Source organism: Sturnira hondurensis, unplaced genomic scaffold (genome assembly GCF_014824575.4).
Source record: "Sturnira hondurensis isolate 20B ecotype Veracruz unplaced genomic scaffold, ASM1482457v3 Scaffold0000648, whole genome shotgun sequence".
In the NCBI taxonomy this organism is placed as follows: Eukaryota; Metazoa; Chordata; class Mammalia; order Chiroptera; family Phyllostomidae; genus Sturnira; species Sturnira hondurensis.
This window is the reverse complement of record NW_028073279.1, coordinates 11,801,906-11,817,594: the sequence shown is the minus strand read 5'-3', so window position 1 is coordinate 11,817,594 and position 15,689 is coordinate 11,801,906. Positions and strand designations below refer to the sequence as shown.

Genomic DNA, 15,689 nt, shown 5'->3' with positions numbered 1-15,689 from the left:
TGGCAGGCAGAAAATAGGGGGAAAGCAAGAATAGTATTGGAAATGTAAAAGCTAAAGAACTTAAGACACATGGACATGAACTAAAGAGGGGGAATGTGGGAGGGAGAGGGTGTGCAGGGTAGAGGGGAGTGAAGAGGGGAAATGGGACAACTGTAATAACATAATCAATAAAATATATGAAAAAAATAAAGATGGTCATCCTGGTTTGGAGGGATTGGAGAGAGTGAAGTATTTATAGTTGCTGAGAGAAAGAACACTTAAGTAAGAGTCAACTATAGACAGAAAACTAGTTAATGTCTCATAGGCAATAAAACTGTAACCTTAAAGTTATTCCTTCTACAGGACTAATATAATTTGCATCTCTGTGAGGCAAAATTAATATGCATTGCTATTGGATACGAACCATTTGCATCATTGTGATTTCAAAAGTTAATATTGTCAGGGAACCTATACAGCATGAGTGGGAACTAGTTATTGACTCATATTTAAGGAAGGCCTACTTTGTACCAGGTGTTATTCTTTGAGCTGAAGATGCCACACTGTCTATGTTGGACTCATGAAGATTATGTTCAACTGGCCTCCTGGTATATACCTAGCTCCAGCCTTCATTGCAATGGGGAGAGGCCAACCCTGCCTACATCCTTCCCAAATGTGCAGTAAAAAGATGCCTCAGGGACCTGGCAACTCATTCAAACTAGAGGGAGACCAAGATATGTGTATCCTATATTCTTCTCAAGAGTGTTGGGAGGCTTAATGAAATAAGTCAGTTGTGTAAACAGTTTCCCCTTAAACATAAGAGAGTGTTGTTAAAGACTTTGTATTTCTTGAAAAGCTGGCTGTCCATGTTCCAAGTGTTGTCTTTGATCTAGAATGATCTGGTTCTGAGAAAAAGGTTTTCATGAAAAGAATTCAGTTGTCTTTTTTTTACTGTTCACTGAACTCTTAATTTTTTTCCGGCAGAATTAAAGAGACACTCTGGCCAATGTCTGTATTCTTTTGTTGCTTAACGAGCGTTTTGTCTTTGGCGTTTTCTTTCATCTTTCTTGAATTTTATCAAGTTTTTGGTTAGACACTTTGAATGATTCGGGTGTGTGTTTTCCTTTATGGATCCCACACAGTGCGGTCCTTTGGGGGAACTTATCACATGAGTTCCTGTAATGGAACGAGTTCCTGTTTTCTGTAATGGCCAGTGACTGTCCATTTACCAAAGAGTATCCTGCCATTAGGGGAGTTGTCATATGAATCAGAATTGAATGTGCTTTGTTGAAATGCTGTAGATAAATAAATCTTAATCTAATTGTTTTTGGAATTGGTGGAGTGTTAGGGTGTATTCTTATTCTTGGGCAGCTTGGATCTCTCTGTAAAGTCTGGCATGTTTTATTTTTTCCAGTATTCAAAAAAATGCCTACATTCCATGAAGGTAACATGATCATAGAGTTTTGTTCTGCTTTAATTAAGTGTTTGAACCAAATATTGATGTGTTGTATTATTTAGCATGTAAATTTAAAGATTACTTACACAGAAAAGCAAAATGTATTCATCATAAAGATTTCTTCCTTTTTACAAACTTTGAAATGTGTTTTGACTATTTACATGTTATAAATGAATATCTTTTCAGTTAAAAATCTTGGTATTTCATGTCAAGTATGTTTGTGAGAATGAAATTTGTATATTCTACAATTAAATAAAAAGTTTAAATAATAGTAGAGTTAATATAGTGTATAGTTTTTACAGTTAGATCTAATTTTGAAATGTCTTTCATTTGAATTACTTGGTTTAGTAACAGAAAATTGAACTGAACTCAATATAATGACTTTCTTTCTGGGAAAAGGAATACATTCCTCTGGGTGGGACTATAGCCTTAAGAACTATGCTTTCATTCCTGTTTTCTGTGTTGGTGTGTTTACATCACAGAGTCACTTTTACATAAACATAAGAAAATAAATTGCATTTGTTTTATAATCCTCATGATATAACTGAAGTTTGATACAGATGACCTTTTTATCCTGTTTGTCTTTGAAGAAAAGGATTGTGCAGAAAAGCAATTTACCCTTCTCTCAAATTTTGCATCTTCAGAGGCAAGGAACTGCTCCGCCCCCAATGAAACTGCCACCTCCTTACAAAGCTCCATCTGATGACAGTGATGGAAATGAAGAAGAATATGCATTTACCAACAGTGAGTTCCTTTCCATTGTTCCAAGTGGGTGCAGAATTCGTGAAATTGTGCTTTAATGATCATTGTAAATTACCAAGGCAGTGCTGTGTGTTCTTAGAAAATGTGCATGAATATATCATGCTAAAAGAGAAAAATTACATTCTCCTTAACTTTTGTGACTTTATTTTTCTCAGCATTTCTCTTTGACACTAATATAATATTAGAGTGAACATCAAAGGCAACTGGGTTGAACACTATTTTACCTGTATTCCATCCTGGCCTGACTATTTGGTTATGAATACAAAAATGGTAAGAAGTTCTTGAAATTGCATTTGATCCACAGTGACTGGAATTGGGTGACAGTTCTTTTTTTATTATTTTTTTAAAATTTATCTTTAGAGGGGAAGGGAAGGAGAGAAGGAGAGAAATATCAGTGTATGGTTGCCTCTCGTGAGTCCCCTGCTGGGAACTGGCCTGCAACCCAGGCATGTGCCCTGGCTGGGGATCGAACCACAATACTCTGGTTCTCAGGCTCGTGCTCAATCCACTGAGCTACACCAGCCAGGGCTGGGTGACAGTTCTTGATTGCTTACCCTACTCAAATAGGTGGTGATATTGCCAATGCCATTTTTCTCCTTTATAATTCCTTTCATGATTTTATTTTGCATTAGCTATATCAAATATACATCCATATATATATTTATTCAAGGCTTTATTTTAAAGAATTTGTGTTTCTTTTATGCATGTGAAGTATATGTAGTTAGATATGATTGCTGTTGTATATGAAAATTCTTTGGAGGATGAAGAGAATGTTCTAGAATTAGATTGTGATGATGGTTGCACAACTTGTGACTGTACTAAACCCCACAGGATTATATGTTTAAATGGGTGATTTTTTGGTTTGTGGAATATATGTGTGTGTATACATACATACTATATAATTCTTTTTTCTAAGATTTTATTTATTTTTAGAGAGGAGAAGGGAGGGAGAAAAAGAGAGAGAAATATCAGTGTGTGGTTGCCATTCACACGTCCCCCACCAGAGACCTGGCCAGCAACTGAGGGACATGCCCTGACTGGGAACTGAACCAGCCACCCCTAAATTTGCAGGCTGGCACCCAATCCACTGATCCACACCAGCCAGGGCTGTCCTGTATAATTCTTTAAAAATATTTTTTTACATACAGAAAAGGAGTTTGATACAGAAATTGAAAGAGTTGTACCTTAAGCATGCCTTCTTCTGTGAAAATAATGGGACTTACATCACAGGGTTGTGGTGAAGATTAAAATAAGATGATAAGACCTTTAGCCTGCCATATAGTGAATCTCCAACAAGTATTATAGCTTTTATTCTTATTAATAATTATTATTAAGATGGCTTCATAACTTTATATTTTTAAGTATAATACTAAATGTTTAAATAAAAATGTGAGTTTATAATTATTTAGTTGACATGATAAAAGTTTGGTTTGTACTTTGCAATTTCACAGAGCCCTTTCTCATGCATTATTCTCTTTATTCGACAAATCTTTGTTGAAAGCCAAATACTGCTTTTTACTAACAGTATTAATTGAGTGAGTCTGCTATGAAATGAATAGCATAGCTCCCTTTATCTTGGTGGGGTCACGGGACTGGAAAGGTGAATACAAATGCATGGGAACAAATTGTGATAAATGTACTATAGTGCCTTGGTTTTCAACTTCTTTTGGAGAACTGTATATTGATGGATATGATTGACATGTGTGTGCACATGTGTAGTATAATTCTTTGTTTGGATCTAGATATTAGGACAGCTGCAGCAGAGTGGAGAGAGCTTGCTGATTATTCATAATTTCTGGGAGGCTAGAATGCCCATATTTGCATAGTTCTTAGGAAACCTTGTTTGGGCATATGACTAAGACTACATTCTTTTTTTTTTTTAAATATATTTTATTGATTATACCATTACAGTTGTTCTATCCCCCCTTCATTCCCCTGCACCCGCACACTCCCTCCCCGACCATTCTCCCCCCCTTAGTTTATAACCACGTGTCTCAAGTTCTTTAGATTCTATATTTCCCCCACTATTCTCGCCCTCCCCCCTATCTATTTTCTATCTACCATCTATGCTATTTTCTGTGCCTTCTCCCCCCTTCTCCTCCTCCCACTCCCCTGTTTCTAACCCTCCATGTGTTCTTCATTTCTATGGTTCCACTCCTGATCTAGCTGTCCTCTTGGTTTGCTTTTGTTTTAGGTGTGGTTGTTAATAACTGTGTGTTTGCTGTCCTTTCACTGTTCATATTTTTCATCTTCTTTTTCTTATATAAGTCCCTTTAGCATTTCATATAATAAGGGCTTGGTGATGATGAACTCCTTGAACTTGACCTTATCTGAGAAGCACTTTATCTGTCCTTCCATTCTAAATGAAAGTTTTGCTGGATAAAGCAATCTTGGCTGTAGGTCTTTGGATTTCATGACTTGGAATACTTCTTTCCAGCCCCTTCTTGCCTGTAAGGTCTCTTTTGAGAAATCCGCTGACAGTCTGATGGGTACTCCTTTGTAGGTGACTGTCCCCTTATCCCTTGCTGCTTCTAGGATTCTCTCCTTCATTTTAGTCTTGGCTAATGTAATTATGATGTGCCTTGGTGTGTTCCTTCTTGGGTCCAACTTCTTTGGGACTCTCTGAGCTTCCTGGATTTCCTGGAAGTCTATTTCCTTTGCCAGACTGGGGAAGTTCTCCTTTATTATTTGTTCAAATATGTTTTCCACTCATGGCTGTTTCTTTCCCCCTTCTGGTACCCCTATAATCCAGATGTTGGAACGTTTCAAGATGTCCTGGAGGTTCCTAAGCCTTTCCTCATTTTTTTGAATTCTCATTTCTTCATTCCTTTCTGGTTGGATGTTTCGTTCTTCCTTCTGGTCCATTCCATTGATTTGAGTCCCAGTTTCCTTTCCATCACTATTGGTTTCCTGTGCATCTCCCTTCATTTCAATTAGTTTAGCCTTCATATGTTCCTCTGATTTGTGACTATGTTCCTCTAATTTGTGACTATAATCAACCAGTTCTGGGAGCATCCTGATAAACAGTGTTTTGAATTGTGCTTCTGAGAGGCTGGCAATTTCTCGGTCACTGAGAGTTAATCGGCTCTGGAACTTTGAGTTCTTCTCGCGCCATCTTTTGGGCTGTTTGTGCCTGTTCCATAGCAGGATCGGAGCCCTAAGGTGTTCACTAGAGCAGGGCAACTAAGTCGCTGGGTTGTGACGTTGTATGTAGGGGCGGGGTCAAAGAGGAACAATTGTGTCCCGTCTGCCGCCTGCCGCCGTGTGCCGTCGCTGTCAGCCCTCCACCGCTGGGTTCGCCCCCTGGGGCCTGCGTGGTCCATCTCACTGTGTGCGAATGTGCGACCGTGGTCAGTCTGCCCCACACCCCGACGGGTTCTGGGCTGCCTGCGGGCCTAGGTCGGGGGATCTTTCCTGCCCAACCCAGCTCCACTGCGGGCTCCGCCTCTCTTACCGTCACCGTTGAACCGTTTGTAGTTGTCGGACTTCCATATAATTCAACTTTCTGGTCTTTGGGTGTGTCCTTGTTCTCCAAACCTTTGTTGTATTCAAACTTGGCTGTGGGAGAAGGCACAGTGTTTCCACCTATGCCTCCATCTTGGCGGAATAAGACTACATTCTAATCTTAGTTCTACAACTTAATTGTGAATTCATGGACAAGTTACTTAACCTCTTCCTGGGTCACACTTTTCTTTTCCCTAAGGGGAAGGGGGGCTATATTACTATACTTGCCTCACAAAATTGTGGTGAGAATTAGAGGGGAAAAAATTTAAAGAGCCTAGTATAGGGATTGTAATAACTAGGATACTCTCTGGTCTCACATGCCAAACCTTGCACTGACCTATTAGGTCAGTCAACATACTGACTTTGTGAGGTCTCTAATTTTACAAATAAAGAATTTGAAGCTTAGAGAAATTAAGGAATACATCCAAACTTCACACAGCTAGTAAACAGGGCAAATAGAGATTCTCTGACTTCAAAGCCTGTACTGTAATCAATATTAAACATTACCTAAAAGCCATTACTATGGCGGAAGTAGGTACAAAGTGGTTGTAGGTTATCAAGTCAGTAGTACTGTGATGCCATAAAATAGGCAGAGCACAGCGCCCATCCCAGAGTTCCCAGATCATGTATACGTCTGTATTTGCACATGTGCAGAGACACATTCACAAAATTAGTGGAATATTCATAAAAGGCATTGATTTACACTCACCCAGCTGAGCTTGGGCTCCCTGCAGAATCTGGGACAGGCTGAGTTGTGTGGCTCTAGGACGAGCGCCATTTTTCCCTTGCACGCCTAACTGGTACAGTGCCTTCCTTTCACACAGCCAAATCTTGGTCTGTTTGGGCCTGAAAAACTGTTGATCTCACCTTGATGACTCCCTGAGACCCTGCCCCACCACAAAGGTGGGTGGCAGCTGGCCTTAGTATACCCTGGGACTTTCACTGAATGGCCTCAGACCCTGCCTTGGCACTGAGTTTTAACCTGTATCAACCTGGTGAACACCATTGGCCCTTAACTCACTGAGAACATACCTCATGTAACTCAAATACTGCCAGAGGCTCCTTCAGTGACTGAGCCTAACAGGCAGCTATAGGTGGAGGCAGATCTTGGGATGTCTTGGGCCTTTTGCTGACCTGCCACCAAGTTCGGTGCTGGTAAAAGCCAACCAAGGTGCTCAGCTTGGTCCTTCCTACACACACCTAGGCCCAGCAGAGGCAGCCACTATCTGTGGATTGCTTTGTAGCTCCAAACAGGTTACCCAGGGGCAATCTACAGGCAAAGTCTAACAGTGACCTGCACCAGAGTCCCTCCCAAGAGGTGCCATAACCAACACACCCAATGGCCAGTTTCAGACAACATCAGAGCAGAATCCAGTTAGCTTTACAAGTTCACGAGGGAGATATCGGCAGGCAACAGACCCTGCTGAGGCAATTTCTGCTTCGTGTGTTTAGCGCCTGCACAGCAGCTCGTACACTGTGATTGGGGGTTGTCCATGAGGGCGAACCCCGTGCACTAATAGCCAATCAAAACTCAATTAGCAATCAAAACTCAGTTACAAGAGGAAGGCACAAAATACCCATGCAGGGACATTCCTGGAGCACCCAGCTCAGGTCATCATTGATATTGTGCCACTGGGTCTCACAGGAAACCTACTACATAAGGTCACTCTACCAAGAGGGCAGACATAGCAGCAGATCTACATAGTATATAGAAAAAAAAACACAAATAAACAGCCAAAACAAGGAGAGAAAGAAGCATGCCCCAAATGAAAGAACAGAAGAAATCTATAGAAAAAGAGCTAAATGAAATGGAGACAAGCAGTTTACCAATTTTGAAGTTCAAAAAAAATGCTTATAACAATACTCAGGGATCTTAGTGAGAACTTGAGGGGACTCAGTGTGAACTTCAACAACATGGAAAAGAATATAGAAACCATTAAAAAAGGTCAGTCAGAAATCAAGACTACAATATCAGAAGTGTAGAATACACTAGAAGGGATAAACAGTGGGTTGGATGAAGCAAAAGATCAAATCAGTGATTTGGAAGACAAGGTAGCAGAAAACAACCAATCAGAGCAAAAAAAAGAAAAATAAGATTTAAAAATGAAGATAGTTTAAAGGATCTTTGAGACAACATAAAGCATAACAACATGCACACCATAGGGGTACCAGAAGGAACAGATAGAAAGCGAAAGAAACTTATTCAAAGAAGTAATGGCTGAAAACTTCTTTAACCTGGTGAAGGAAAAAGACACAAATCTAGGAAGTGCAGAATCCCAAATCAGGGAGGCCTATACCAAGACACATCATAATTAAAATGTCAAAGGTTAAAGACAAAGAGAAAATCTTAAAAGCAGCAAGAAAAAGACAATTGCCTAAAAGGGTGCTCCCATAAGACTATCAGCTATTGATTTCTCAGTAGAAACATTTCAAGCCAAAGGGATTGGCATGAAATATTCAGTGATAAAAACTAAGGACCTATGACCAAAACTACTTTACCCAGCAAGGCTATCATCTCAAATTGAAAGAGAAATAAAAAGCTCCCTAGACTTTAAAAAAATACTAAAAGAGTTCATCATCACCAAACCAGTATTACCATAAATGTTAAAGATCTTCTAGAAGGAGGAGGAGAAAAAAAGAAGAAAACAGAGGTACATAGTTATAAAGAATAAAATGACAAAAAATATATACCTATCAAATCACTTTATATGTAAATGCCTTAAATGCTCCAATCCAAAGATGTAGGGTAACTGAATGGATAAGAAACAAGACCCATATATGTCCTATCTATAAGAGACCTACCTCAGATCAGAAGATACACACAGACTAAAAGTAAAGGAATGGAAAAAGATATTTTACTGCAATGGAAATGAAAAAAACCTGGGGTAGCAATACTAATCTGACAAAACAGACTATAAAATGAAGGCTATAGTAAGAGACAAAGGACATTACATAAATATAAAGGGATCAATCCAGCAGGAGGCCATACCCCTTGTAAACATTTATGCACCCAACATATGAGCACCTAAATATGTAAAGCAAATCTCGATGTACATAAAGGTAGAGCGCAACAGAAATACGGTCATACTAGGGAACCCTCACACCCCATTGACATAAATGGATAGATCTTCCAGATAGAAAATCAACAAGGAAACAGTGGCCTTACATGACAAGGTGGATTAAATATAATATATTAACTATGGATTAAATATAATATATTAAATATATTAGATCAGATGGATTTCATTGACATCTTCAGAGAATTTTAAACCAAAGCAGCAGAATATACATTCTTTTCAAGTGCACATGAAACATCTTCTAAGATAAACCACATGTTAGAACACAAAATAAGTCTCAATAAATTTAAGAAAACTGAAATCATATCAAGCATATTCTCTGACAATAATGATATCAAGCTACAATTCATTAACAAAAATAAACTCTGAAAAATGCACAAAGATATGGAAGCTAAATAACATTACTAAACAATGAATAGGTCAACAATGAGATAAGGAAAAAACCTAAAGATACCTTGACACAAATTAAAATGAGAACACAAACACCCAATATCTGTGGGACACAGCAAAAGCAGTCCTAAGAGGGAAATTCATAACACTACAGGCCTATATCAAGAGACAAGCTTTTTCCACCATCTTGATAAAATCCAGCACCCATTTCTAAAAAAACGCTCAGCAAAATGGGCATTGAGGTAACACACCTTAATATAATCAAGGCCGTATACAACAAACCCACAGCCAACATCATACTCAATGTACAAAAACTACAAGCATTTCTGTTGGGAGTAAGACAGACATCTGCTGTCACCACTCTCATTCAACATAGTACTGGAAGTCCTAGCCACAGGAAGCAGACAAGGGAAAAATATAAAAGATACCCCAAGAAGAAAGGAACAAATAAAACTGTCATTATTTGCAGAAAACATGATATTGTACATTAGAAAATTCCAAATATTCTACCAGTTACTACTAGAACTGATTAATGAATTCAGTAAAGTAGCAGAATACAAAATAAATATCCAAAAATCAATTGCATTTAATATGATATCAAAGAACTATCAGGAAAATAAAAAGCTCTCGAATTCTGGCCAAGATGGAGGTATAGGTACATACATTTTGCCCCCTGGCACAACCAAAAGGGCAACAAACTTAAAAACTGAAAATAACCAGAACTGCCAGAAAATAAAACTATCAAAGTCCAACAACCAGGGAGTTAAAGAAGAAACATTCATTCAGACAATTAAGAGGGGTGGAGACAGGCAGCCAGGTAGAGAGGACATGCAGTGACGTGGTGGCTGGTGGGCTGGGTGGACCCACATTTGCATGGAAATAAACCGGGAGAAACAACTGGGGGGCAAGACAGACCAAGCAACACCAGTTTCCAGCACAGGAAAATAGCCTCAAAACTTCTGGTTGTAAAAACTGTGGGAATTGCAGCAGTGGTACAAACTCTAAGCCTCAGAAGAGAATTCACTGGAGAGACCCACAGGGCCCTAGAACATGCACAATCCCACCCACCCTGGAATCAGCACCAAAAGGGCCCAATTTGTTTGTGGATAGTGATGGAAGTGACTGAAAGCCAGCAGTGAGCAGAGCAAACAGCATTGTTCCCTTTTGGACTCCTCCCCTGCATACAGTGCCACAATACAGCTATGTGGGTTGCCCTGCCCTGGCAAATACCTAAGACTCTGTCCCTTACAAGGTAAAAGGCAAGGTGAGATAAATAAATATGGCCAAAGTGAAAGACCAGATTAAAGCTCTAAAAACAGAACTAAACAATGAAGAGATAGCCAACCTATCAGATGCACAGTTCAAAATACAGGTAATCAGGATGCTCAAAGATATGACTGAGTATGGACACAAAATAGAGGAAGAAGTGAAGGCTATGCAAATGAAATAAGGAAAAATATACAGGGAACCAACAGAGAAGGGAAGGAAACTAGGACTCAAATCAACAATTTGAAACAGAAGGAAGAAAGAAATATTCAACTGGAATTGAATGAAGAAATAAGAATTCAAAAAAAGGAGAGGCTTAGGAACCTCCAGGACAACTTTAAATGTTCCAATATCCTAATCATAGAGGTGCCAGAAGGAGAAGAGGAAGAGCAAGAGATTGAAAACTTATTTGAACAAATAATGAAAGAAAACTCCCCCATCTGGCAATGGAAATAGACTTCTACGAAGTTCAGGAAGCTCAGAGAGTCCCAAAGAAATTGGACCCAAGGAAGCACACACCAAGGCACATCATACTTATGTTACCCAAGATTAAAGATGAGAGAATTTTAAAAGCAGCAAGAGAAAAGGAGACAATTACCTTCCAAGGAGTTCCCATCAGACTGTCAGCTGATTTCTCAAAAGAAACCTTACAGGCAAGAAGGGGCTAGAAAGAAGCATTCGAAGCCATGAAAGGCAAGTACCTACATCCAAGATTGCTCTATCCAGCAAAGTCATCATTTAGAATGGAAGGGCAGATAAAGTGCTTCCCAGATAAGGTCAAGTTGAAGAAATTCATCATTACCAAGCCCTTATTATATGATATCTTAAAGGGACTTATCTAAGAAAAAGAAGATCCAATCTATGAAGAGTAAAATGACAAGAAACTCACTACTGTCAACAACTGAACCTAAAAAACAAAAACAAAATCCAACTAAGCAAGCAAATAGAACAGAATCCCAGAAATGGAGACCACATGGAGGGTTATCAGTGGGGGCGGGGGGCAGGGAGGAGCGTCCGGGAAAAGGTACAAGGAATAAGAAGGATAACTGGTAGGTACGAAACAGACAGGGGGAAGTTAAGAATAGTATAGGAAATGAAGAAGCCAAATAACTTGCAGGTATGACCTATGGACATGAACTAAGGGGTCAGGGGGATGACCTATGGACATGAACTAAGGGGTCAGGGGGATGACCTATGGACGTGAACCAAGGGGGATGAAGCTGAGAATTGAATCAATGATTTGGAATATATGGTAGCAAAAACAACCAATCAGAACACCAAGAAGAAAAAAGAATAAAAAAAAAATAAGGATAGTGTAAGAGACCTGTGGGACAACTTACAGCATTTCAACATTTGCATCATAGGGGTGCCAGAAGGAGAAGAGAAGGAGCAAGAAATTGGAAATCCACTAAAAAAAATGATGAAAGAAAACTTCCCTAATTTGGTGAAGGAAATAGATTATGTAAATCCAGGAGGCACAGAGAGTCCCAATCAAGATGGACACAAAGAGGCCCACTCCAAGACACGTCATAATTAAAATGCCAAAGATTAAAGATGAAGAATCTTAAAAGCAGCAAGGAAAAAGAACTTAGTCATCTACAGGGGAGTTCCCATAAGACTGTCAGCTGATTTATCAAAAGAAATTGCAGACTAGAAGGGATTGGCAAGAAATATTCAAAGTCATGAGAAACTGGGATCTACAGCCAAGATTGTTGTACACAGTGAGACTATCATTTAGAATTGCAGGGCAATAAAGAGCTGCCCAGACAAAAAATGAAAAATTAAAGGAGTTCATCATCACCAAACCATTAGTATATAAAATGCTACAGGGACTTATATAAGAAAAAGAAGATCAAAAATATTAACAATAATATGGCAATAAATAAATGTCTATCAACAATTGAACCTAAGAAACCAACTAAGCAAACAAGAAGTACAGAATCATGGATATGGAGAGGGTTTGATGGCTGCCAGATGGACAATTGGGAGAATAGGTGAAAAGGTGAGGGGAATTAAGAAGCACAAATAGGAGCCCTGGCTGGTGTAGCTCAGTGGATTGAGCGCGGGCCTGTGAACCACATGATCGCGGTTTGATTCCCAGTCAGGGCACATGCCTGGGTTGCAGGCCAGTTCCCAGCAGGGGACACGATACATTGTGTGTCCTCGGCAGAGGCAACCATACATTGATATTTCTCTCCTTCTCTCCTTCCCTTCCCCTCTAAAGATAAATAAATAAATAAATCTTAAAAAAAAAAGAAGCACAAATAGGTGGTTACAGAATAGCCATGGGGATGTAAAGTCCTGTCCAGGAAATGCAATAGCCAGAAAACTTACATGTGTGATTTATGGACATGAGCAATGGTGGCAGGATTGCCTGAAGGACTGAGGGGTGCTGCATGGAGGGGACAAATGGGTAGAACTGGGACAACTGTAATGGCATAATCAATAAAATATAATGTGAAAAAAGATACAAATAAATGGAAGCATATACTGTGTTCATGGATAGGAAGAATTAGCACCATTAAAATGTCTACACTACCAAAAGCAATCCATAGATTTAGTGCAATTCCTGTCAAGATACCAATGATGTATTTCACAGAACTAGAGTAAATATTCCAAAAATTCATATGGAACCATGAAAGAACCTGAATAGTAACAGCAGTCTTGAGAAAGAAGAATAAAATTGGAGATCATGCTACCTGATATCAAACTATACCAAAAGGCCATAATAATGAAAACAGCCTGGTACTGGCATAGAAACAGGAGTATAGATCATTGGAATAGAATAGAGAGCCCAGAAGTAAACTCAGGCCTGTATTAATTAATATTTGACAAAGGGTACAAAACATACAATGCACTAAAGGTAGTTTGTTCAATAAATGGTGTTAAGACTATTGGATATATCTGAGCAAAAAAAATGAAACTAGATCATCTTCTTCCACCATACACAAGAATAAGCTCAAAATGGTTGAATGACTTAAATATTAGACTCATGCCTGATGAAGATTTATTGAGCAACTAGTAGCATTTTTGGTTGAAAAATTTTTTTATTGTAGGCTCTGTAGTTTATCTCTACCTTGCCAATAGATGTCACTACAATCAACAGGAATTATTACTAAGATTTAAAAAATGTTAAGAATGTTCACATCAAATAAGAATTCATTAGTGGCTTCTACAGTATTTCTATGTTCATTTTACTAAACATATGAATTTATTTGCCCTTGCCTTTTATTGTTGATTGCTCAAAATAGGGGAAATGTTAAGAAATAAAGGCTAACATTTAAGTGTTAAATTTTATGTAATTTTTCTCATTTCCTATAGTTAATTATTCTTTCTTCATCTTTATCATTAAGTAAAATGTGTAAAATTCTCTTTTTGCATAACTTTAGTGGGTTTTTTTATTTTGAAAACTTACAAACCTTCATCCCCTGACATAATTTGAAAGGTATTTATTGCAACTATAAACAAACCAAAAAAAGTATTGTTACGATCTTTTAAGTATCTTAAATTATATTCAGGTGTTATTCACATTTTTCTATATGAGCAGTGATCAGATAATGACTAATTTTTCTACATTTTACAAAGAAAGGCCAGAAGATACTGTAGTAATTAATAGAAAGGGAATTCTGAAGTAGTTGCAGTTGGTTACAAGTATATGAATATATTCGGGTGTGTTTGTGTAAGGCAGGGCATGAGATGCAATGTAGCTTTTTAAGTGCAGTTTAAGAAACCTCAACTTTTCCTCTACTGATTTTTCTGAAGCCTCTAGGTTTTTTTCTTCATAATCCCTGCCCCACCCCCCAAAACTACCTTGAAGACTTGACAGCTTAGACAGCATCGTTACTGCACGTTCAGCATGTTGGTGAGACACAAATGAATCTGGCCAGAGGACTCCGCGTGTTCAGTGTGGTTCACCGGTTTCTTTGTTGTAAAAATGATTGAATGCTGTGAGCACTAAGGAGGGAGTAAGTTGATGACGGTTGCACTCACTTTGGACAGGCTCAAATCAACTGCTGCTTCCTTTTAATCTGCATTAGAAAGACGCAATTAATGTGATGAAGTATTTCCCAGCAGGAAAATTGGGTCATTAAAATGATATTAATTGAAGCTGGCCCCAAAATAAACGGTTTTGTTTATCTTGCCTCCTGCTCTGGAATAGAGCTATCATCCTGATGCTCACAGGGTAACTGGATGCCACAGTCGGCAGCACGAAGCATCTGAGGGTCAGATGTTGGGAAGCAGGGATTTTGCTTCTCCCAGCATACTTTCCCAGGCAGCTTTTACCTACTGACAGATGTGACTGTTAGCTTGAGAGGAAGCTGGAAATTACCTTAATTGATTGCTTCTCTTGATAGAAATAGACTGACTACTTGCCCTTACAGAGGATAAAATCTGAGGGGTAAAAAAAAATAGGCCCAAGGTCGACAGAAGAGAGAGGGCAGTCTGGTGAGGATCTGAGCTGCTTCCAGCATTGACTGTTTAACAGGAATGCAGATACCCTGAAGGGAAGGAGCAGTGGAACAGCAATGGTCCAAGGGGGGTTCCCAGGTAAGATATCTGTGCCTCTGTGATCTGTGGGGGTTTTTTGAAACGCAATCTGAAGCTGTTTTAGTATTGGTGCAGAATGTGGTCTTAAAGATTTGAACAGCAATCAGCTAAGGCATTTATCTTAAGTGAGAGAGGAAGGGTACATATGCATGCACAAGGCAATTGTGTGTTAGAGACAAACCTTTAAAAATTTCCATTCATCTGTGTTGTAGCTGGTATCGTCTGTATAATGTTTTTTGAAAAGTAGAGTAGTTTATCAGACTGTCAAGAATGTACTAGTGGGTGCAGTGCCAAAATTCTTAACACTGTGTTCACGCAGGATCTTCTGCTTCCAGAATTGTACTTGAGAAGTCACTCTCCTGGGTATTTATTATTATTGTTATTTGTTCTCCACTGTACTCAGAAGGGAAGATGATTTACATTAGAACAAGGTTATTCTGATTAATTTTAAAAATACTGACCATTCAGCATTTTGTTGGAGTTGAAAGCAGACTGTCATTAAGGAAGCATGGTAGTAAACAGAAGACTGCTTTTTCTAAATTGCAAAATAGCACCTTAAATATTATTTGCTAATTCTGATTGAAGTCTCATTCATCTAAATGTACACATTCAAATTCATTAGGGGTGGGGGCTCACTTGGAAGCATTATTGAGAACTTCCTTGTTAACATGCAGTTCTTGAAATCATTCCTAGATTGGTAATAAAATTTC

The 15,689-nt window shown here is 38.7% G+C and overlaps 1 protein-coding gene across 5 annotated transcripts in view; it reads left to right on the top strand.

Annotated features, from left to right (window-relative positions):
* PATJ (PATJ crumbs cell polarity complex component) overlaps positions 1-15,689 on the top strand; it is a 330,197-nt gene that overhangs the window by 149,746 nt on the left and 164,762 nt on the right. For all 5 annotated transcript variants that reach the window (XM_037043696.1, XM_037043706.1, XM_037043682.1 and 2 more), the window contains exon 27: positions 2,077-2,176. In XM_037043696.1, the coding sequence (XP_036899591.1) occupies positions 2,077-2,176 (100 nt within the window). The remainder of the gene's footprint in view (positions 1-2,076; positions 2,177-15,689) is intronic.